This window comes from Garra rufa, chromosome 10 (assembly GCF_049309525.1).
Source record: "Garra rufa chromosome 10, GarRuf1.0, whole genome shotgun sequence".
Lineage (NCBI taxonomy): Eukaryota > Metazoa > Chordata > Actinopteri > Cypriniformes > Cyprinidae > Garra > Garra rufa.
In genome coordinates, this window is record NC_133370.1 from 12,679,556 (window position 1) to 12,703,844 (window position 24,289).

At 38.2% G+C, this 24,289-nt stretch overlaps 3 protein-coding genes and 1 non-coding gene across 6 annotated transcripts in view; all 4 read left to right on the forward strand.

Annotated features, from left to right (window-relative positions):
• atp1a2a (ATPase Na+/K+ transporting subunit alpha 2a) overlaps nt 1-9,816 on the forward strand; it is a 116,525-nt gene extending 106,709 nt beyond the window's left edge. The window contains exons 17-24 of the mRNA XM_073848216.1: nt 4,271-4,439; nt 4,620-4,774; nt 5,037-5,160; nt 5,630-5,775; nt 7,382-7,512; nt 7,610-7,711; nt 7,814-7,905; nt 9,018-9,816. Of these exons, the coding sequence (XP_073704317.1) occupies nt 4,271-4,439; nt 4,620-4,774; nt 5,037-5,160; nt 5,630-5,775; nt 7,382-7,512; nt 7,610-7,711; nt 7,814-7,905; nt 9,018-9,046 (948 nt within the window). The 3' untranslated portion in view covers nt 9,047-9,816. The remainder of the gene's footprint in view (nt 1-4,270; nt 4,440-4,619; nt 4,775-5,036; nt 5,161-5,629; nt 5,776-7,381; nt 7,513-7,609; nt 7,712-7,813; nt 7,906-9,017) is intronic.
• Nucleotides 9,817-10,026: 210 nt separating this feature from the next.
• On the forward strand, nt 10,027-14,750 carry sdhc (succinate dehydrogenase complex, subunit C, integral membrane protein). Its single transcript, XM_073848217.1, has 6 exons — nt 10,027-10,093; nt 11,024-11,083; nt 11,168-11,269; nt 11,979-12,040; nt 12,864-13,027; nt 14,503-14,750. The coding sequence occupies exons 1-6, from the start codon at nt 10,077-10,079 to the stop codon at nt 14,605-14,607; spliced, it is 510 nt and encodes a 169-aa protein (XP_073704318.1). The 5' UTR covers nt 10,027-10,076; the 3' UTR covers nt 14,608-14,750.
• A 2,183-nt stretch (nt 14,751-16,933) lies between these two features.
• Nucleotides 16,934-17,007, forward strand: trnar-ucu (transfer RNA arginine (anticodon UCU)). The gene has a single exon. It is a non-coding gene; the product is annotated as a tRNA-Arg (tRNA).
• A 3,761-nt stretch (nt 17,008-20,768) lies between these two features.
• The window catches only part of cadm3 (cell adhesion molecule 3), a 98,454-nt gene continuing 94,933 nt past the window's right edge, over nt 20,769-24,289 (forward strand). For all 3 annotated transcript variants that reach the window (XM_073849152.1, XM_073849153.1, XM_073849151.1), the window contains exons 1-2: nt 20,769-20,955; nt 22,179-22,369. In XM_073849152.1, coding sequence (XP_073705253.1) covers nt 22,258-22,369 — 112 coding nt within the window. In that variant the 5' untranslated portion in view covers nt 20,769-20,955; nt 22,179-22,257. The remainder of the gene's footprint in view (nt 20,956-22,178; nt 22,370-24,289) is intronic.

Here is a 24,289-nt window from a genome sequence, read left to right on the forward strand (position 1 = left end):
GACAAAGGCAATTGCAACTTTTTATCTCACAATTCTGATTTATTTCTCGCGATTGCGAGTTTACATCTTGCAATGCTGACTGTTTTTGAAGTCAGAATTGCATGACATGAATTGTTAAATTGAATTATAAAGTCAGAATAGCGAGGTATAAACTCGCAAATCTGACTTTTTTGTCAGAATTGCGTGATATGAACTTGAAATCGCGAGTTATGAAGTCAGAATTGCAAGTCATTAACAATTCTGAGAAATAAACTTGCAATTCTAAGAAATGAAGTCAGAATTGTGTGATATAAAGTCTGATCTGACTTTTTTTTAGAATTGCGTGATATAAACTTGCAATTGTGAGTTACAAGGTCAGAACTGTGAGACTTAAACTCACAATTCTGACTTTATATCTCGCATTTGTGACCTTTTTCTTGAAATGTGAGTTATATCCCGCAATTCAGACTTTATGACACGCAATTGCGAGTTAAAGGTCCCATATCGTCAAAATCAAAATTTCCTGGCTTTTTTCATGATAACTAAGGTCTAGGGGCTATCTAACTACCATATGAGTTTCAAAACAGTCAATCCACAGTAAACTGCACACAGCCTGCTTAAAGTAGCTGTTCATTTACACGAGCAGCTGTGACTTCCGTTACGATGTGACGTCCGATCGACTCAAGTCACCGCCTTCAGTCACAAACCAACGTCCCACCCTCCTTTTGTCAAACCCCCAGACAACAACGCATCCATTCCATTGAGCAACAACAACAGGAAAACAAATTGAGAAAACCCTGTTCAGTCGATAGATGTCAAGCTACGATCATTACACAGGCTTCAGAACAACGTTAATATAAGAGACCAGCGGCACGTCAACTTCAGCCTCTTTCACACAGCGATTCCGGTAAATACACATAATGTGTCCCACGATTTGTTCCGGAATTGTTTAATTTGGTTCATTCACAGTTGTTTTCCGGAATCTGTGCTTGCTTTACACACAAACCATAAAGACATGTGACGTTTGGATGTGAGGTACGTTTCACTAAACTGAAACTAACCTGAACAAACTGTGCTTCAGCGCTGATAGTGAGGAGCTGGCTCTGCCTGACGATCGCTGCTTCGTTCCACTTTGCACGTAACGTTATTTTTCGTTGTGAAGAGTCGCTTGATAACGTGCATCATTACTACAACACTGCCTTTAGGTTCTGGCTTTGGTTCACACAGTTCCCGTAATTTTCCAGAATCAGCGCGCATTGTGAAAGGGGCTTTACTAAAGCAACAGTTATGTAGCTTACTGCATTCGGTGTTTGTAAAAGAAAAAACATTAATGATCATTCTAAAATATCCTGTTGAGCAGGGCCGGATTTAGCCAGCCCTATTAGGGGGTGCATGTAGAATATTGGGGGGGCAAGTGTGGGTGAGCTTCTCTAATTATCTATGCAAAGAAAACTATACTATGCTGTCATCATATCAGTCCACCTATCCATATCTCTATCTTCTCCTTTGATCCATTTGATTTGTCTTATAGGTTTTATGTTTGATGCCCTACCATCTGCATTTACCCGGGCTTGGGACCGGCACAAATAGGACACTGGCTTGTGCCCTTTTGAGGCTGCATTTATGTTTTTTTTTTTTGTTTTTTTACTTTTTTAAATATCTCTATCTATCTATCTATCTATCTATCTATCTATCTATCTATCTATCTATCTATCTATCTATCTATCTATCTATCTATCTATCTATCTATCTATCTTTTCATTTTTTTGTCTTTTTATTTTATTCATATATTTTTTTATTTCTTTTTTTGTGTATTTTTTTTTACAATTTTTTTTTTAAAGCATCAGTCGTCTGCTTTTCTGTGCAAAAAGACTAACAAATGCATGCATTTCTAGGCCTGTGGTTATGCCCTTCTCCTGAGCCAGAATAACTAAATTTCTTTTTCTTTCATGTAGCAATAGTGCGGTGGAAGGGAGTAAGAACACGAGACAAAGTGGAGAAAGAGCTTTAGCATGATGAAGATGATATTCCAATCACAAGGGAGGTCACATACATGCGATGGAGCTGAGGAAATGCATTCTTATACCAGTGTAGATATTTGCAAACGGTAGAGAAGTCTTCAAACTCTACATTGCCATCATCATTAGTCTTTTTAAATTCTTTTCCAGTCTTTTTACATTTCAGTTTTCACAGACACTAGTCCATATCGCGATTTGAATTAAGTGACAGACCAACTTTTGATTTATTAATCCAAAAATCGACGAATTCTGTGGTATTCCGCGCTATAGTAAAGTCGGTTTTTATGAATGGAGTGCGCAATCCCGTCCGTGTTTTTGCAGAGGAGACATTGTAAACGCGCGATCATGTAGAGACAGAAATGACATACCTTCGTGTAAATAGGATAAATAACATAAGGCAATTTAGTTTGTTTGTTTTATGAAATTCGGAATTTTGCATGCCTTTACGTTTGGGGGGGCAGTCACAGCATTTAGGGGGGCATTGCCCCACCTTGCCCATGCCTATGTCCGGGCCTGCTGTTGAGTATCAGCTCTCTCTATTGCTCTGAGCTCGCTTACGCTTACAGCATACATGACCGTGGTTACCTGTGATTGGCCTGGTTGTGCGTCACTCAGAAAACAACAGGCCAATCAGAAGAGAGGCGCATGAATATTAATTAGATGGGCCAAAATCGACCTGTTTTTGACAGAGCTCCTAAAAAAGGAGCTGTAAAAATATATTGAGATGGATTTTGGCACTTATACCGCAAATATATATTCTTAAGGACATCAACAAATAAAATAAACCTCCAGAAATGTGTACGATATGGGACCTTTAAGTCAAAATTATGATATAAACTCGCAATTTAGTTATGAAGCCAGAATTGTAAGCTTTAAACTTGCAAATCTGACTTTTTTTTCTCAGAATTGAGTTTACATCTCCCAATTCTGACTGTTTTTGAACTCAGAATTGCATGATTGTATGATTAAGTTGTATCTCGCTATTCTGACCTTATAACACGCAATTGTGGGAAGATTAGATTTTTTTTCTGAGTTGCATGATATGAACTCGAAATTGTGAGTTATGAAATCAGAATTGCAAGTCATGAACTTATAAAAGTCATAAACTTATAAAATAAAAATTGCAATTCCAACTTTATTTCCTAGAATTGCTAGTTCTTGCTTCATAATTGTGACTTTTGTCTTAGAGTTGCAAGATATATCTTGTCATAAACTTGCAATTCTGAGAAATAAAGTCACAATTCTGAGAAAAAAGGTAATTGCAACTTCTTATCTTGCAATTCTGACTTTTTCTCGCAATTGAAAGTTTATATCTCGCAATTCTGAAGTCAGAATTCTGTGAAATAAACTGGTAATTTTGAGTTATAAAGTCAGAATTGTGTGACATAAACGCGCAAATCTTTTTTTCTTAGAATTGCATGATATAAACTGGTAATTTTGAGTTATAAATTCAGAATTGCATGATATAAACAATTGCGAGACTCGCAAATTTGACTTTTTTCTCAGAATAACTTGCGAGTTTATATAAGAAAAAGTCAGGATTGCCAGATAAAAACTCGCAATTGCAAGAAAAGGTCAGAATTGCGAGTTTATATCATGCAATTCTGAGAAGTAAAGTCAGAATTGGGAGTTTGTATCACACAATTCTGAGAAAAATTGTGAGATAAAAAGTTGCAATAACCTTTTTTTATATTTTATTCAGTGGCAGAAACGATCTTCCACAAACTGGGATAAAAGAGCCTTTTTAAAGGAAAATTAATACTTTTATTCAGTAAGAATACATTAAATTGATCAAAACTGACATTTTTAATGTTACAAAAGAATTCCATTTCAAATTATGTTCTTTTAAACTCTTTATTCATCAAAGAATCGTGGAAAAAATGGATCATGGTTTCCACAAAAATATTAAGCAGTTTTCAAACTGTTTCTTGAACTCCAAATCAGCATATTAAAATGATTTCTGAAGGATCATGCGGCAAGAATGGAGTAATGATGCTGAAAATTCAGCTTTGTCATCACAGGAATAAATTACATCCTAAAATAGAATTATTTAAATAGAAAACTTATGTTATTTTTAATTATAATAATATTTTTACTGAATTTTTGATTAAATAAATGCATCATTGGTAAGCATAAGAGACTTTTTGTTCAAAGACTTTTTCACTCTGACTTAGATTTTTTGACCGATTCTGAATGCCTAAAAGCCCTTTCTCTGATTCTGACTGGCTGACTGGTCTTTGACTCTGATTCTGATTGGCTGGCTCTGGCTGCAGGGTGCCATAGTGGCAGTGACAGGTGATGGGGTGAATGACTCCCCTGCTCTGAAGAAGGCTGACATTGGCGTTGCCATGGGAATCGCTGGCTCAGATGTCTCCAAGCAAGCTGCTGACATGATCCTGCTGGACGACAACTTTGCCTCAATTGTTACGGGGGTGGAAGAGGGTAAGACAGAGAAGGAATATTAAGTATTAAGACAAAAGAAATGAAGCATTACAATATTCTTTGCTTTCTCTCTTTCACATTTCTAAATGCATTGGCCTGACTGGTTTACAGATATATGACTGGTCAGGTATATGTGTGTATATATATGTATATAATGTTCAATAAAATACTCTGTTTTAGGTCGTCTGATCTTTGATAACCTAAAGAAGTCAATTGCGTACACACTGACCAGTAACATCCCAGAGATCACACCTTTCCTGCTCTTCATCATCGCCAGTGTGCCTCTGCCTCTGGGCACCGTCACCATCCTCTGCATTGACCTTGGCACTGACATGGTGTGTTATACACACTCACACTTGTGCGCATTCAGTCTTACTTCCAATTCCTGTCAAGTGTGATACTGCCCTCGGGCACCAGACACCAGACCATTTCACACACACACACACACACACACACACACACACACACACACACACACACACACACACACACACACACACACACACACACACACACACACACACACACACACACACACACACACACACATATGAGCATCTCTGTCATCACTGTCATCATTCTCCCTCTCTCTCTCAGGTTCCTGCGATCTCTCTAGCGTACGAGTCGGCAGAGAGTGACATTATGAAGCGTCAGCCCCGAAACCCCAAAACTGACAAGCTGGTGAATGAGAGGCTCATCAGCATGGCTTACGGACAGATCGGTCAGCCTCAAATGCACTTGCACGCAGATAGCAGCCAACACACACTTGCCCTTTATAGTTTAATTCTTGTAAACTTTGTGGTCTGTGAAGATTCTCTTTGTGCAAACAAATGAACATCAGACATCGTGCACATATTTTTTGATGGGTCGCTAGGTTCACTTGTTGCCCAAGGCAAGATAAGAACCGATAAAAGAGGGAATACACTGTTTTTAACTACGCATTCCTTGTATTATGAGATAGTGTTGTTTTTTTATGTGGTAAGTACTCCTTTTTATCCTCAATAATCGTGCAACTTATTTTTCAAATAAATAAATGCTTGATACACTTTAAGTGTCAATGAAAAACCACTTTAGAAATCTGAATAGGCCTCATGCTTCTGATTAATATTGTGAATAAAATAGCTTTTCATGCTCTGCAGGGATAAAAGCAATTACATGTGTTTATCTGCGCATATGTATTTTGTGTATAGGTATGATTCAGGCACTGGGAGGATTCTTCACCTATTTTGTGATCATGGCTGAAAATGGCTTTCTGCCTCAAACGCTGCTGGGAATTCGACTGGATTGGGACGATCGTTCAGTTAATGATGTGGAGGACACTTATGGACAGCAATGGGTAAACACATATGCCTCATATGTTCACCAAGGCTGCATTTTAACAACAAAAAAATCCAGAAAAATGCATTTAAAAAGAGAATTGATTTGCATTTTAATGGGTGAAATAAGTATTTGATCCTCTATCAATTAGTAATATTTCTGGCTCCCAGGTGTCTTTTATACAGGTCTCTTAAAGGGAGTGCTCCTAATCTCAGTTTGTTACCTGTATAAAAGACACCTGTCCACAGAAGCAATCAATCAATCAGATTCCAAACTGTCTACCATGGCCAAGACCAAAGAGCTGTCCAAGGATGTCAGGGACAAGATTGTAGACCTACACAAGGCTGGAATGGGTTACAAGACCATCGCCAAGCAGTTTGGTGAGAAGGTGACAACAGTTGGTTAGATTTTTCGCAAATGGAAGAAACACAAAATAACTGTCAGTCTCCCTCGGTCTGGGGCTCCATGCAAGATCTCACCTCGTGGAGTTTCAATGATTATAAGAACGGTGAGGAATCAGCCCAGAACTACACTTGTCAATGATCTCAAGGCAGCTGGGACCATAGTCACCAAGAAAACAATTGGTAACACACTACGCCGTGAAGGACTGAAATCCTGCAGTGCCCGCAAGGTCCCCCTGCTCATGAAAGCACATATACATGGCCTGTCTGAAGTTTGCCACTGAACATCTGAATGATTCAGAGGAGAACTGGGTGAAAGTGCTTTGGTCAGATGAGACAAATCAAGCTCTTTGGCATCAACTCAACTCGATGTGTTTGGAGGAGGAGGAATGCTGCCCCCAAGAACACCATCAAACATGGAAGTGTAAAGGAAACATGCTTTAGGGGTGTTTTTCTGTTAAGGGGCAAACGTCTGCACCGCATCAAAGGGACGATGGATGGGGCCAAGTACCGTCAAATTTTGGGTGAGAACCTTCTTCCCTCCGCCATGGCATTACAAATGGGTTACGGATGGGTATTCCAGCATGACAATGACCCAAAACACACAGCCAAGGCAACAAAGAAGAGGCTTAAGAAGAAGCCTATTACAGTTCTGGAGTGGCCATGCCAGTGTCCAGACCTTAATCCCATAGAAGATCTGTGGAGAGAGGTGAAGGTTCGAGTTGCCAAACGTCAGCCTCGAGTGTGACAAAATCCCTCCTGAGATGTGTGCAAACCTGGTGGCCAACTACAAGAAATGTCTGACCTCTGTGATTGCCAACAAGGGTTTTGGCACCAAGTACTAAGTCATGTTTTGCGAAGGGGTCAAATACTTATTTCACTCATTAAAATGCAAATCAATTTATAACTTTTTTGAAATGCGTTTTTCTGGATTTTTTTTGTTGTAATTCCGTCTTTCACTGTTTAAATAAACCTACCGTTAAAATTATAGACTGATCATTTCTTTGTCAGTGGGCAAACGTACAAAATCAGCAGGGTGTGAAATAATTAATCTTTTTCTTAAATATTTACATGCGTGTGTGTTTATATGTTCATCATAAATCTACACAGTACAGACATATATTATGTAGACACAAACTTTTATTATGGATGCAATTAATCGCGATTAATCGCTTGACAGCACTATTTGTATTGTAACCCATAGTTTAAATATTTATGTTTCAGACTTACGAGCAGCGTAAGGTCATCGAGTTCACCTGTCACACCTCATTCTTTGCCAGCATTGTGGTGGTGCAGTGGGCCGACCTTATCATCTGCAAGACACGTAGGAACTCTGTCTTCCAACAGGGCATGAAGTCAGTATATGTGTGTGTGTGTTTGTAAATGCATTCAAGAGTGTGATATTTGCATACGTCTCTGCTAAAGGCTATTCTCTAACCTGTGCACTTACAGGAATAGGATTCTCATTTTCGGACTGTTTACTGAGACGGCTCTGGCAGCCTTCCTGTCCTACTGCCCCGGTATGGACATTGCCCTGAGGATGTACCCACTCAAGTAAGGGACACGCACACACATTTCCGCTCCTTAGAAGAGCTTATGTTCTTTGCTCCTCCTGTCCTCACCTTTTCCTTTCTCATTTTCTTATTTCTTTTACAGGATTATGTGGTGGTTCTGTGCTTTCCCATACAGTTTGCTAATCTTTGTGTATGACGAGATCCGTAAATTAATCCTGCGCAGGAATCCAGGAGGTGAGCACGGATGTTTACAAAGAACATTTCTGAGCAGTGTTATTTCAAGTATTTCAAATTTTAGTAGTTTACGTTGATTTATAGTTTATAGTTAAAGTCAAAAATGTACATACACCTTGCAGAATCTGTAAAATGTTAATTATTTTATCACAATAAGAGGGATCGTACAAAATGCATGTTATTTTTTTATTTAGTACTACGTGATACTTCACTTAAAAGATGTTTACATATAGTCCACAAGAGAAAATAACAGATGAATTTATAAAAATAACTCAGTTCAAAAGTTTACATACACTTGATTCTTAATGTTCTGTTGTTACCTGAATGATCCACAGATGTGCTTTTTTTCATGAGTTAAACTGCCCACTGTTCTAGAAAAATCCTTCAGATCGCACAAATTCTTTTTTTTTTCAGTATTTTTGTGTATTTGAAGCCTTTCCAACAATGCCTGTGTGATTTTGAGATCCATCTTTTCACACTGAGGACAGCTGAGGAACTCATATACAACTATTACAGAAGCTTCAAACACTCACTGATGCTTCAGAAGAAAACACCATGCATTAAGAGCCGGGGGGTGAAAACTTTAAAGATCATTCTAATGCATCAGTGTACGTTTGAAACTTCTGTAATAGTTGTATATGAGTCCCTCAGTTGTCCTCCATGTGAAAAGATGGATCTCAAAATCATACAGTCATTGATAAAAAAGGGTTCGAATAGACTAAAATGATGAAAAACCAAAGAATCTGTGGGACCAGACAGATTTCTGAAGAACAGCGGGCAGTTTAAGTGTACAGGACAAACTCATGAACAAGTTTAGTTTTAGCTTAATTTAATTAACCTGTTCTGTTTATGTTTTCTGAAAGTATACTAGGCAAATAAAAACTCCTAAACTCCTAACATAATACTTTGGTAGTTAAACCGGTGCATATTCAATTTATATGGCGCAGCTAAAGTTTTTCAATAGTACTATTAGAATTAGAGGTTCAAGAAACAATACGGCAATATTGAAGAGAGTCTGTCTATTAATTGAATTCATGTGAATAGGGCTTTATTCTGCATATATCTTTTTAATTCAGTTAATTAATTTTGCTCTCTCTCTGTTTCATTTGCAGGCTGGGTGGAAAGGGAGACCTACTATTAACACGAATATGCAATCTCTGTGCATGACTGCTGGTGTGTGTGTCTGTTTGTAAAAGATATGAAGAAAGGTAATGAGATAAATGAAGAATCAGACAATCATGGACATTTATCATGTAAGAATGAATGTGTGTGTGTGTGTGTGTGTGTGTGTGTGTGTGTGTGTGTGTGTGTGTGTGTGTGTGTGTGTGTGTGTGACAGTGAGTAAGTGTGTACATGCGCTGGGCATAATCTGTTTACATGATGTATCCTGAATATCATTATGCTTAATAAGTTAATGATTTAATAGCAATAGGTTTCAGGATCATTACATTTCTACTGAATTGATTTTGCTGTGAATTTATTACTTTTAGGCTGGATATAAGCTTTCTTTTGGAGTTTTCACTTGTGTGTGAAATGTAGTACATACATGATTCAAATATTTATTTGCAATTGGTGTTTATGTACTGTACAATATATGACAACCCTGTTGAATAAAACAGCATAGGCTGGTTAGGAAGGTGTTAATGCTGGGATGCTGGTTAGGCAGGTTTTGATGCTGGTTTAAGATGGTCCTTTGCTGGACCAGCATAAACCAGCTAAGGATCAGCTTAAACCAGCATAAAAACATACCTAATCGGCATATTCCGTTTTTTTCACCAGGGAAGCTTTTGTTTGTACTAGTTTTATGCAAATGTATTAGAACTGTTCAAATATTACTATAATCCCTCTATGATTGTATTTAAATACGTGTTTAACAAATAAAAATCAGCAAAATTGCGTGAATATCTGTAATTGGATCTGTAGCGATATGTTTTCTAATTTAAGTCGCTGTGCAACCTGTAAACGAGAAGATAAAATGAATATACATTTATTTTCGACTATTATTATTTAAACCGACTATAAATATTAATTTATGCAGTTTACAGTGACTAACGTTATACAATGACCTTACAAGCCAGTTGTCCTGACCTCACCAAAATGGCGGCGGTTTGTGACCTATTTTGTGACATAACATCCTGCAGCGTCACGTCCGAACAGTCCAGCTCAAAAACATGGCGTTGCTTCTAAGGTCAGTACGAACATGTTATTTTTAAAATGTGACATTTTTGCTTTTGCCTTTGTTTAAGATAAATCTAATCGTTGTAATGTTAGTTTCGAAGGCATATTAGTTGGCGGTTTGACAGTTGTGATATTGAGGGTTTGCTGATGTTGTTACGTATTGTATATCTAACAAGTGCACTTTGGTCAGTTACAGAATGTATATTATTTTGTTTTTATGTTTAATTCTCAGTCCATTTACGTTTCAGCATCAAGTTGCTTTCAAAATAATAATAGTAATACCTTATTGCTATACTCTGCTGTGTTTGTTCACACTGTCTGTAAGGTTGTTGCTGATGTTATAATGATTAAATAACTCTTGAGTTGTGTGTCAGTTTATCTGTAATGTTCATATGTCTGAGCTCGTCTTGGAGTCCTATCATACGCATTGGATCAGACAGTTTGACATGGCGTGCATTAGCAGATAGCTGAGATTTATAGGATTAACTATATTAGACGTCGTTACTTATGTTAGGTGATTTGTATAAGCAAACAGTGAATCTCAATATGCCAGGACTGTGCTATTGTTGTGTTTAAAGTTTTCAAGGACATATTACCAAAAGTTCCTGTACAATCTGAGTTTGGGTACCCAGTCCCAGTTTTAACAGTATGGAAATGTGTACTTAAAGGGACAGTTCACCCAAAAATGAAAATACTGTCATTAATTACTCATCCTCATGTTCCAAACCCGTAAGACCTTCGTTCATCTTTGGAACACAAATTGAGAAATTTCGAATGAAATCCAAGAGCTTTCTTACCCTCCATAGACAGCAATGTAATGGAAATGTACCCAGTCACAGAAGTTTCACTTTTGGGTGAACTTTCCCTTTAAGTGTATTAGTTTTGTACTTGGTTATGTGTTTTGCACATGTCTGAAATATGGGGTTTCTCTGTGTTAAAGGACGGTGGCCCGACAGGGTCTGTGTTCGTCACGGTCGCAGTTTGGCGTACTCTACAGACAGTGAGTGTTTTTGTATTTTCCTAACACATTTTCAAATTAAGAATTCATATTAATGTGTAAAACTGCTTTTGCTTCTTTTTTCAGTGCTGTTCCTATGGGAACTACAGCGAAAGAGGAAATGAACAAGTTTTGGGCAAAAAACACCAATCTCAACCGACCTGTCTCACCACATATAAGCATCTACCAGTGAGTGTTAAACATCTGCTTTTTGCAGTGTGTGGATCATACTGTCTACAAGACTATATGTGACCCTGGAACACAAAAACCAGTCATAAGGGTCAATAAATAAACTTTTTATTGATGTATGGTTTGTTAGGATAGGATAATATTTGGCCGAGATATTTGAAAATCTGTAATCTGAGGGTGCAAAAAATCTAAATACTGAGAAAATAGTCTTTAAAGTTGTCCAAATTAAGTTGTAAGCAATGCATATTACTAATCAAAAGTTAAGTTTTGATATATTTACAGTAGGAAATTTACAAAATATCTTCATGGAACATTATCTTTAATAAATATCCTAATGATTTTTGGCAAATAGACCCATACAATGTATTTTTGGCTTTTGCTACAAACATACCGATGCTGCTTAAGAAACAATTGTACGTTTTGAATGGAATGTAAGCATCTACAAGTGAGTGTTAAACATCTTCTTTTTGCAGTGTGAATTATACAATCTACAAGACTATATGTGACCCTGGACCACAAAAAACAGTCATAAGGGTCAATAAATAAACTTTTCATTGATGTATGGTTTGTTAGGATAGGACAATATTTGGCCGAAGATATTTGAAAATCTGAAAAACCCATGCTACTTAAGAAAAATTGTTAAGTTTTGAATGGAATGTAACTAAAATGTCCAAAAAAGTTGATGAATTAATGGCTTTGGTGTTTTCAGGTGGTCTATCCCCATGATGATGTCCATCTCACACAGAGGAACAGGCGTAGCACTAAGTTCAGGTAGCTAACATTTATTCTTGGCTTTCAATAATGTGTTTAAAGGACTACAAAATGACAACTATATAATGATAACTATATTAGCTTCCACTTAAATGCATGATAATGTTCTTTTTATTATAAGCATACACATTATGTCATCAAAGAATGAATTCACTTCCAGAATAAAACTTTCCTAATAATTTACTCACCCTTATGTCATCCAAGATGATCATGTCTTTCTTTCTTCAGTCCAAAAGATATTAAGGATTTTGAGAAAAACATTCCAGAATCTTTCTCTATATAGTGGACTTCAAAATTGCAGGTTCAATGTAGCTTCGAAGGGCTCTGCACAATCCCAGCCGAGGAATAAGGGTCTTATCTAGCGAAACGATTGGTCATTTTCTAAAAACCACTAAAATGTATATACTTTGTAACTACAAATGCTCATCTTGTACTAGCTTGACCACATGCGTTATGTAATCAAAAGAAACAGGATTGTGTAGAGACCTTTGAAGCTGCATTGGAACTGCAATTTGGACCTTTAGCCTGTTGGCCACCATTGAAGTCCACTATATGGAGAAAAATCCTGGAATGTTTTCCTCAAAAACCTCCTTTCTTTTTTTTTTCATGAACATCTTGGGGGTGAGTAAAAAGTCAGATGGATTCTGATTGGCTGTCAGTCTTTTGATTGTTCTGAAAGTGTTTCCAACAATGTCTTTCCACTGTGTTGTTATTGTTCTAGCTGTGATATGGAGTTATCATTATAGTTATCATCTTTGGTATTCCTGACTACATGGTTGCATATTAATATTAAAAAACAATGTTGATTTTTTTTTTCTTTTAGGAATCTCTGCTTTTGCACTTGCTGCGTTGGTGTTACCTGAGAGTTACCCATATTACCTCGATCTGATTCACTCCATGACCTTTGGACCCCATTTTCTTGCTTTCAGCAAATTTGCTCTGGCTTTCCCCGTGGTTTACCACACTTTCAACGGTGTCCGTCATCTGGTACACACACACATATATAAATAATAGATGAAGTATATTCAGACTCACTCCTGCTGTGATAATGACTCATGACAGTGTAACCAGTTGTACATGATCAAAGTGCGAAATTAAAGGAACACTCCACTTTTTTTGGAAATAGGCTCATTCTCCAACTCCCCCAAGTTAATTAGTTGATTTTTACCATTTTGAAATCCATTCAGCCGTTCTCCTGTTCTGGCGATATCACTTTTAGCGTAGCTTAGCATAGATCATTGAATCCTATTAGACCAATAGCATCGCGTTCAAAAATGACCAACGAGTTTCGATATTTGTCCTATTTAAAACTTGACTCTTTGGCAGTTATATTGTATACTAAGACCGGCGGAAAATGTAAAGATGCGATTTTCTAGGCCGATAAGATTAACTTCCAATGAGGAACGCTCCCTGTGCATGCAGTTGGTGACGTTGTACTGCGTGATATTACTCCACCTGCTTCGGCCATGTTACAGCAGCAAACTTCCTTGACTATTACGCTGGAATGGGAGTGTAGTTCCTAATCTTATCTGCCTAGAAAATCGCATCTTTACATTTTCCGCCGGTCTTAGTATACGATATAACTACAGAAGAGTCAAGTTTTAAATAGGACAAATATAGAAACTTGTTGGTCATTTTTGAACGCGATGCTATTGGTCTAATAGGATTCAATGATCTATGCTAAAAGTGATATCGCCAGAACAGGAGAACGGCTGAATGGATTTCAAAAAGGTAAAACTCAACTTATTAACTCGGAGGGAGTTGGAGAATGAGCCTATTTCCAAAAAAAGTGGGGTGTTCCTTTAAGACACTACGGTTTAATAGTTTTTTTTTTTTTACAAGAAATGAATACTTTTTTTTAGCAAGGATGTATTTAATTGATCAAAAGCGACAGTACGGGCATTTATAATGTTAAAGAGATTGTGCTTTTACTAATACATATTGTTCATTTGAATTTTCTATTCATCAAAGAATCCTGAAAAAATGTAACACAGCTTCTATAAAAATAATAAGCGCTAAAGCTGTTAACATTGATAATAAATCAGCACATTAGAGTGATTACTGAAGGATCATGTGACAATGAAAATTGAAGTAATGATGCTGAAAATTTAGCTTTGCATCACAGGAATAAATTACATTTCAAAATATATTAAATCAGAAAATAGTTATTTTAAATATTAATAATATAACCGTTTTATTTTTTTTGTTTTTTTTAATCAAATAAATGCAGCCTAGGTGAACATAAGAAACCCCAAACTTTTGAACGGTAGTTTAATTATTTTAAAGATTTTAATAGATTATTTTTCAATGTCTATTCAATGCTTACCTCATCTGCCAGAATAATTAATTGTAATTTTGTAAGACTATTCTCAGCAAACACTGATTCATTTGATTCTGTTTTTTTATGCCCCAAAATATTGACCACATTTTGATACATATCTGTCTTTTTCTCTTTCTTTCAGGCGTGGGATCTTGGGAAGGGTTTTAAGATTCCTGAAGTCTATCGTTCTGGCTACATTGTCATTGCTCTGACTGTTCTCACATCGATAGGTCTTGCTGCCATGTAAATCCATGAACCGGGTGAGACGCACAAATGATAAAGACGTGAACTTGGAGAAAGTGGTGTTCTATTGTTTATCTGTCTTAGAAGTGGTCTATAAGGACCGAAGTCATTAATATAATAAATAAAAAATGTATATCAACCCAAAAAGATCTCTAGTCTTTTTTTTTTTTAAACGAACTTTACAGCAATCATATGAAAATATGAGGTTGTGCTTGATTTTACTTTCAGTAGCAAATCCCTACATTCAACAATATATGACAAATATAGCTGTGTGATTTCCTCTCAGCATGACTCAGTTATGACATGAAGAGGTGAAGATTGTAGTATGAATCACTTTTCTCTCTGCTTAATTTCCTGTGGCATTTGCATCTATAATGATACTGTTTTAAGACAAAACGTTTATATGTTGCATTCAAGTGTCATGATGGTAATGGTGCTGTTTCGTAGTGATCACTAATAAGAGAGTGTGATTAGAATCTTGTTAGTATTTTAAATAAGCCCCAAATTTCCAAGTCTGGCTGCACAGGTTAAATTATTCTCCTCGAATCTTGTTCACCTGAATGATAATGTCAAGGATAGCTGTGGGCTTTTTTCATTTAAATGGTAATGTCGTAAAATGGATTGGTTTGGATTACAGACTACATGCAAATGCAATCACTACACTGAATGTTTATTGAAAAACTCCATCCTGGAGTCCTAAAGCACATGATCTCTCATGACTTCCCTTCCGCTTCGCTAAAAAAAAAACTTAATCAGGAGATAACATATTTATCTGCGTGTGAAACTAGAAGGCACTTGTTGTGGTCAAGAATTAACAAATCATGTTTCAGTTTCAGTATTGCATCAGGATGGTTTATGTGGTTTAGAGAAGAGGATTTCAAGATGAGATCAGGACCTCAAGGGTCCTCTAAAAATATTGAAATATATTTTTTGGACTGTTAACTTAAAATATTAAATCATTACATTAATTGCCATAGGTTTTAAAAGGTTACAAATAATAAATGTGCGCACTCTCTCTTTCTCTCTGTATATATGTGATCCTGGACCACAAAACCAGTCATAAGTAGCACAGGTATATTTGTAGCAATAGCCAACAATACATTGTATGGGTCAAAATTATCCATTTTTCTTTTATGCTAAAAATGATTAGAATATTAAGTAAAGGTCATGTTCCATTAAGATAATTTGTACATTTTCTACTGTAAATATATCAAAACTTATGTTTTGTATGCTTACATATCAAAACAATATGCATGGCTAAGAACTTAATTTGGACAACTTTAAAGGCGATTTTCTCAATATTTAGATTTTTTTTTTTTTGCACCCTTAGATTCCAGAGTTTTAAATAGTTGTATCTCGGTCAAATATTGTCCTATCCTAACAAACCAATGGAAAGCTTATTTGTTTGGCTTTTATAATTGACTCTTATGACTGGTTTTGTGGTCCAGGGTCACATTTTTATGGGAAAAAGATATGGTCCTAAATTACTGTACCTCACAGGATTTCTTCTTTCCACTGTTGCATTCCTGGAGGATGTATGGCACTATTCTCTGCAAAATGCCTTTGTAATATTTATTGTAAAAAATGTTCTGTACAAATTGAATTGAAAACGCTTCACTTTAGTTTTATACATTGAACAGTACTCTAATGATGAAGAGAATCCATTGTTAATTTAATATAAAGTAAGTAGTTTCCTATTTTCCATTTTTGACAGTATACAAACCAGTTATTTAACGTCCTTATAATATCATGTTTACTGTTTTCACACTAAATAGGTCTTTGTGTACGAAAATAGCTGCTTTTATATAGAATATGATTTTAAGAGCTTAGTAACCCCGCACTAAAGTGACAGGCGGGAAATTTTTTATCTTACAATGGGCTAATTTTACAACAAACAATTAACCTACTACTAAAACACTATGATATATAAATTACGGACATGGTGCAAAAAACGGCGCTTTTCAGGTAATCTTTTTTCTCTTATGGTTTTTGTTCGTTCTGTCCAGAATACCGTTTCCGCAAATAATTATTAAACGTAAACCTGGCGAAATAGTAATTTGAATAGCATAGCGGCTTTATAGAGTTTCTGAGATTTCTGAATGACTGTCGTTTACAATAAGTATTCAAAATAAACCGTGGTTATTTCGCTTTAGGATGCTGAGGGAGGCTGTCCGCCATTGACGCACGACGTCAAGACGGTGGGGGCGCGTGCGCGCCCCCTAGCGGAACATGACGCATTTACAAGCATGAGCAGAGCACTGGTCCTGATGCTGCAGGATGCGGTAGTGATGCAGAATATGACCTCGCTTTACGTTGCATCATGTGGCTCAGTCTCTGTGGCGCAATGGAATAGCGCGCTGGACTTCTAATCCAGAGGCTCCGGGTTCGAGTCCCGGCAGAGATGAGTCGGTAATGACGCTATCGCGGGATGATGGCTTTTTTAATGCAGAAATAGATTTTGTGATGCTCATCCGTCGCCGAGGATGCAATGCAAATTCATTTTTGTGAATGAAGCCACTCTGGTGTATGCCTAGCAATAAACAGTTCGGTCTAAAATCAAAAATACAACGGTAATTTATTATAATTTAAAAGATGAAAAATGCCTAATTTATGGTTCTTTTTTCCCCACTGGTAATTATATGCAACGGTTTGTAGCAACTGTAGCAATATAGTCTTTTTGATTTTTGAAGGTTTTATCCCACATTTCTAATATTTAAAAAATATATATTTTTCTATTTATGGATGCAATGTGCATGCAATGAGCAGTATATTACCTTTTTGTGTGAATAAACCCTTCTGTAGGCATGCCCATAAACCACTTTTGGTTTGAGAAATATTATTGCAATTTTAAAAGTCTGGCTTCCGGTCTCATCAGCATCCTGTTGTTAGCTGTAAAAAAAAAACAGCTTGTTTTGCTGCTTGATATTGCAAATTGGTGTGTCTTACCATATTATTTTACTGTGTTTCCTTAATTATGCGCACACTGGTTTGTAGTGCAAACAGTTTTACCTTTTACTGCAAGTTGTTATGATTCTTGTTATATAACGCTAATCAACCGAGAAAAGTGTATATAGGATATATAATGCTTCCCTCCCCACAGTTAATTAAAAAGAAAGTCAGTATTCTTGATTTTTACGTTTTTATCCCACATTTCTAAAACAGTAAAAATGTCCATTTTTCTTTTTAATGCATTCTTGTCCCCTTTGCCCTCTCAAATGAGTTCAGTTGTAATATACTTGTCTATGGTCTTGCCAATAAAGTTTCTCCAACGTGAAGAGAATTATCCAGAATTGCACTGGGCAGAGAGAGAGAGAGAGAGAGAGAGAGAGAGAGAGAGAGAGAGAGAACGGTGGCGAAAGAATGAGAGCCTGCCAGAGAGATGGAGAGAGACATCAGTGTCCTATTGATTTCCCAGCGAACGGTGTGATTGGCTCTTCCCGGTCATTATAGAATAGAGATGGAGAGGAATCTCACCTCTGCACGGCCTGAACAAACTCTACAGGAAATCCTCTTCCAGGAAACCCTCCTTCACTCTGCCATGCATTTATTTGAATCGAAAGTGTGACTGTTCACTAGAGAGTTTCTCAGTCATTCATTTATCCACTTTGAGCTCATTTTCATCCTCTCATCTACCCGCATGAGGCAATTTCACCAGTATCATCCCGCTTTGAAATTCTATCTACAATTTTGCCATCCAAATGCGATCCTGGCTTGTTCATCTAGCTACCTCTTTTTCTTTCCTCTCCACAGGCAAGGTTGGGTATGTGAGGGAGTGAGAGATGAGGGCTCATTTTAATGCAGTATTTGATTTGAGATGTTCAGCAAGTCATTAAACTGATAATTGAGACGTTCTGTTCATATTACCCCTCTCTTCCTGTCTCGTCTGGGCCGGTCGGAAACTAGGGTGTTGGTTTCTGCGCTTCTGGACACTCGCACGTCGAAGAAAAAGAATTGCGCAGGTCACGGGCGAGCGCGCTCGACCGCGTGGACTGTCACAGCTCTGCGGAGAATGACGTCAGCGTCTCTATAAAATGATGAAACGAGCATGGGCTGTGTTGCCAAACACTACAGACTGAGGCTACACTGGACCGCACTTCGCAGAGTGCATACAGTTGCCTGAATATTTTCTCGATCCGATAGGCTGAACTATTTCTGTGTGGAATGATGTAACCGAGCGCTTTCTGGGAATACCGGAATGCTCGCAGTACAGTCTCCTGACCGGTAGATGTAACTACTGTCTCATCCGTATCAGTGATGAAGGCAATGTTGACGGGCGTGCACAAGCCGGGATGATAACACTCCAAACATACTGTATCTTTTTATTTACCGCATAAAGAGATTAATTTTCCACTGTCTAATCTGTGTCACGGTTTATTCACTCCGTGAAATTAATAAAAAGCCGACAGACGGTGGGCTGCTGACATTAAACACAAGTATGTAGTGATTTGGGCCGGAAGTGTCCCGCCCCGAGTCTCCGGTTGGCTGCTCGAGCCACCGCCACGGTGACCGAGTCGCTGCTCTCTCGGGGTATCTGCCTCTCGTGCAGTCGTCCATGTTTAACCCCGTGCGTCCCCCGCACCGCACAGCGAGTAATCCGCGTGCAGAACTAATCCTTAAATCCTCTCGCGAGTCGCAACGCCCTCCCCTCCCTCCTCCCATCCTCCTCTCCTCGCACACGGGCCTCCCGAGCAGCCGGCGGGGTCTCCAGAGCCCGGCTCGCGCGGGGACTCTATTCACAAGACCACACCTCACGCCGCCACCAGGCCTATAAAGGGGAACCTCGTGAAAACATTGTCCCGCTTACATTTCACCCAAAAAATCTGGATTAAGAAACATATGTTCAGGACCATGAAGACATATTGTGACATTATTTTTTTTATAACAACCTTTTTTTTCGTAAGAACGTGCGTGGCCCTTTTGTAAATTTTATTGGTCAGGCTTCAGGTCTTAGCCGGGTCCTGCTATTTTAAGATGTACAAAACAAATTGGTCCTATCATGTTATTTTAATGTATTATCTTAATTATGAACAATTACAAAATTGTAATCCGTCACTGATTCCTAATATAAATAGATTACTTTTAGATTACTTTTGAGCTTATTACATTGATTTACATTTTCAATTTTAAATCAACTCTAACCCCAAATGTCAATATCTGACATAAAAATAGTTAGAGTTAGAAAAATATATTCCATTTGTTGTTATTAACAACTTGAAGTGCATTAAACATTATATTACGTCAAGGTTTCCCAAACTGGTGTTTGTGAAATCATTTTAAATCATAAAAATGTTACATTAAAATAAATCATTTTAAAATAAATTTAAAAAAAAAGAAATTTTTTTAAATATTTGTTTACTTCCATGTTATGTGACCATAACCAAGGTCCAAGGTCAGAGAACTAATGAACATGCAAATATGAGAATTAATTATTAAAATAGTTATATTAAAATCTCAGGAGTATTTAAAGTAAATATATTAGGTGTCCGAGGATCAGATGACAAGAAAAGTTTGTGAATTTGTAGAATTTAATGTGTTTGAAAGACAAAAGCCTTTCAAAGATATATAAATACATGGTCAAATAACCTACAGAGTGATAATTCAAATAAAAATCAATGTGTTCATCTATCATTTTACCAGTATTCACATTTACTTGCTTAGAGAATTTGCATAATTTAGTGTTTTCTAAACGTTATGCAGATTAACTGTTTTGCAGATTTACTTATTTCAATAATTATTTCTAATATTTCGATTTTTTTAATTTTGCATTTTAAATGAACAAAAATAAATTTCTACAAATATGATCAATTATGTAAATAAATAATTATGTTCTTTATTGTTTTAGTCTAAGCTTAGTCAAAAATAAAAATAAAGAAATAAAAACTTATAATAATAAATGCCAAATTTCGTAAGATTACTCTAAAACAGAAAACTTATAAATAACTTATAAATAATATTATCAACAACAGCAGCAATAAAAATAATAATAATAATAATAATAATAATCTCTCTCAGGCAGTATGGTCCAGCCCTGTTATCCAAATGGTACGGCCAAATCGTATTAAAATCCCCACCCCTCCCCCTCCACCCAGCGCTCCTGCCCCCTCCCTCCCTCCCTCCCTCCCTGCCTCCCTCCCTTTCTCCGTGCTTTCAGACAGACTGTTTTGCTGCAGTGAACGGTAGCCGTGGAGAGAGGAAAAGGCAAGAAAAACAAGAAGACAGCGGAGGGCGGAACGAGAACCAAGACAGACAGATCCATTGGGACCTTAGCGTGAGCGCCAGCAGGCATAGACGGGGTCCAACACTCCAGAACCGACGGAGCCGACGGGCATCACGAGGAGGAGCGCTTATAACGGTGCGTATTATAATCTGCCCTCCTTTTGAGCGCACAGACACGCAGGGGTATTATTGTCGTTGGCGTCCTGGCGGGGGGAGACACCTGTCAGGTTTGTAAATAGGGGCACGCTCGTGCTCAGGAATGCGCCTGCATCCGTGCGCGCCTCTCCTGACGGGCGCACCGGCCAGGAAGCCGTTCAACGAGCTCCGAGGTGTTAAAGGGGGTTGATGTTAAAGTGTGCTTAGGCTTTACTGTTAATGCGCTGATGGTTGCTTTGCCCCCTTCGCGTTTCCCCTCCCCTCCCAGCATCCCTGCCGCTCCTTCTGCATTCAGTGCGCTCGGACTGTGTGCACCTGCTACTGTTTTCCGTGGTTCGGTGGGGCGTCCCGGTTGCGCGGGTGAGAACGGGACTGGTGCTCAGCGGGAGACCGAGAGGGGGAGGGAGGGAAATAAAGAGGAGAAGTGCGAGAAAAGAACCGATGAGTGAGGGAGGCGGCGCGGGTGGCTTCGTTTCGGGTCGCGTGTCATAGAATTGCAGCAGGTATCATCACCTCTTCCCAACAGTCGAGATGAGGCGAGGCTTCAGTGCTCACGCTGAACATCCACATCCACACAAACGCACACACACACACACACACACACACACACACACACACACACACACACACACACACACAAACATAGTTTGACAGCCACTGTCCGTCCTTGCCTCCCTCTATAGTTGCCCAACAATACAGACAGCATCTCTGCGCGATCGCCTGCCCGGCCCACAGGCAACGCCGTGACTTGCACAGTTCACAAAAGCTCACTAAGAGAGAGGAATAGGCAGCCAAACGACCTGGACTATTGTGTGTGTGTGCGCGCGCGCACGGTTGTGGCCACAGTCGCGTGAGGCTGCGCGCTGAATTCTCAACGGGCGACAGGTGCACCTTCCGAGCGGGAGAATAATGAGAGCGGTGTTAACGGCTACCAGGAGGCTTTCGGGGGCAGCACTCTACAAATCTCAATTCTTGTCAGGGACGCGCTCGCTTTTACGCCGATTCAGAGTCGTTTTCTGGGTTACTGAGTGACGAAGGGAATGTTTTTTCGATCACTGCGTCACATCACACACAGAGAGACGATCAATGGACGCACTGGGGCAACGCGTGAGTGAAGTGCTTGTGCTCAGCATCAGTGCGACCAATCAGCGCTCTCCTTCTGTTAATGAGTGTGTAACGTTATGTGTGTGTCCTTTCTTCCAGTCAGCGCTTCGCTGAGCTTCTTCACTTCTCCGGGCCTCGAGAGGACTATTTGGTTTAACGTGCTGGACGGTTGAGCGGGATGCGCGCACGTCAGAGTATGACATTCCCGGCATTCCAGCGGGCCGCTCTCAGGGCGCTCGCGGCCTTGACGATGCTTCTCGCGACCTCCGTTCGGAGCAACTTCGTTTACGGTAAGAAACCCCCCGTGCTTGACTCACTCAGCTCCTCCCTCATGTTTTCACTGTTTTCAGTCTTTACAAGGGAATCACAGAGCCGTTATTAAGCTCGTGGGGCACAGAGGATCCTCCCACCTCATCTCAGCTCCAACGGAATTTTCTGCTGGGTTCTGATATTTTGGGAACTATAGCAGCACCTATCTATCCACAGTTTAATTCAAAAGTTTACATACACCTCGCAGAATCTGCAAAATGTTAATTGTTTTACTAAAATGAGAGGGGTCATTCAAAATGAATGAACCTGAATAAGATATTTCACATACAAGGCATTTACATATAGTTTACAGGAGAAAATAATAGTTGAATTTTTGTTACCTGAATGATCCATAGCTTTTGTTTTGTTGTTTGTTTAGTGATAGTTGTTCATGAATCCCTTATTTGTCATAAACAGTTAAACTGCCTGCTGTTCTTTAGAATAATTCTTCAGGTCCCACAAATTCTTTTTTTTTCAGCATTTTTGTGTATTTTAACTCTTTCCAACAATGACTGTATGATTTTGAGATCCATCTTTTCACACTGAGGGACTCATGCAACTATTACACAAGGTTCAACACGATGCATTAAGAGTTAGGGGGTGAAAACTTTTGAATATGAAGATCAGGGAAAATTAAACTTATTTTGTCTTCGGGGAAACATGTAAGTGGCTTCTGTAGCTTTTGAAGGGCAGTACTAAATGAAAAAAAAAAGATATTTAAGCATGATCAAAAGTTTACACCCCCAGCTCTTAATGCATTGTGTTGCCTTTGGTGGCATCAGTGACCGAATGAACCTTCTGTAATAGAGTCCCTCAGTTGTCCTCAGTGTGAAAAGATGGATCTCAAAATCATACAGTCATAGTTGGAGTGGGTTGAAATACACAAAAAATGCTGAAAAAAAAAATCTGTTGGATCAGAAAGTTTTTTCTGAAGAACAGCAGGCAGTTTAACCATTCAGGACAAACAAGGGACTCATGAACAACTATCACTAAACAAAAAAAAAAAGTGGATCATTCAGATAACAACACAATATTAAGAATCAATTGTATGTAAACTTTCAAACCAGGTAATTTTTATAAAGTCAGCTATAATTTTCTCTTGTGAACTATAGGTAAACGTCCTTTATGTGAAATATCTTATTCAGGCCAGTACTAAATAAAAAATGACATGCATTTGGTATGATCCCTCTTATTTTGGTCAAATAGTTAACATTTTGCAGATTCTGCCAGGTGTATGTAAACTTGACCTCAACTCTATCTATTTAACTAGTTGGACTGAATCTTCTTGTCGTTATGAAAAGACTGGAGAGCAGAAGGATGATATAGTTTCAACGAATCATAACTGCTTTTATTTTAGAACAAATTCACCACAAATAGAGTATAGATCTATCTATCCTCAAGCACATGGGCACACATTACACAATCCTAACGGAATTGGACTGAATCAGTCTTCTGGCTTGTGTAGGTGTGTGGCTATTTGGTTCTCTATAGAGCACAGGACCGAACAGCATCTTTATCAAAACCTTTTCATCATAAAGTCTAAATTTGTTCAGTAAGGAATGCAGCTTGTGTTGAAATGTCGAAATCATTGTCACTGTTTCAGCAGACTGATGAGTGGAGATCATAACTGCTTTTAATTTGAAGTAGAAGTATAATTGCTGCACAAGTGTACATTACACAATCACAATGAGTTGGACTGAATCAGTCTCCTGGCTTGTGTAGGTGTATTGTTACTCTCTAGAGTACTCTCTGAACAGATCTTCATCAAACGTCCAAATGTTAGTGTGAAAATATGGATGATTATTCATGAATGATGATAGAGTTTTCCTTTGTCATTATATAGTGTGATCTGAAATGTCGGATTCAGTGAGATAGTGTCATTGTTTTAGTAGAATCATTGT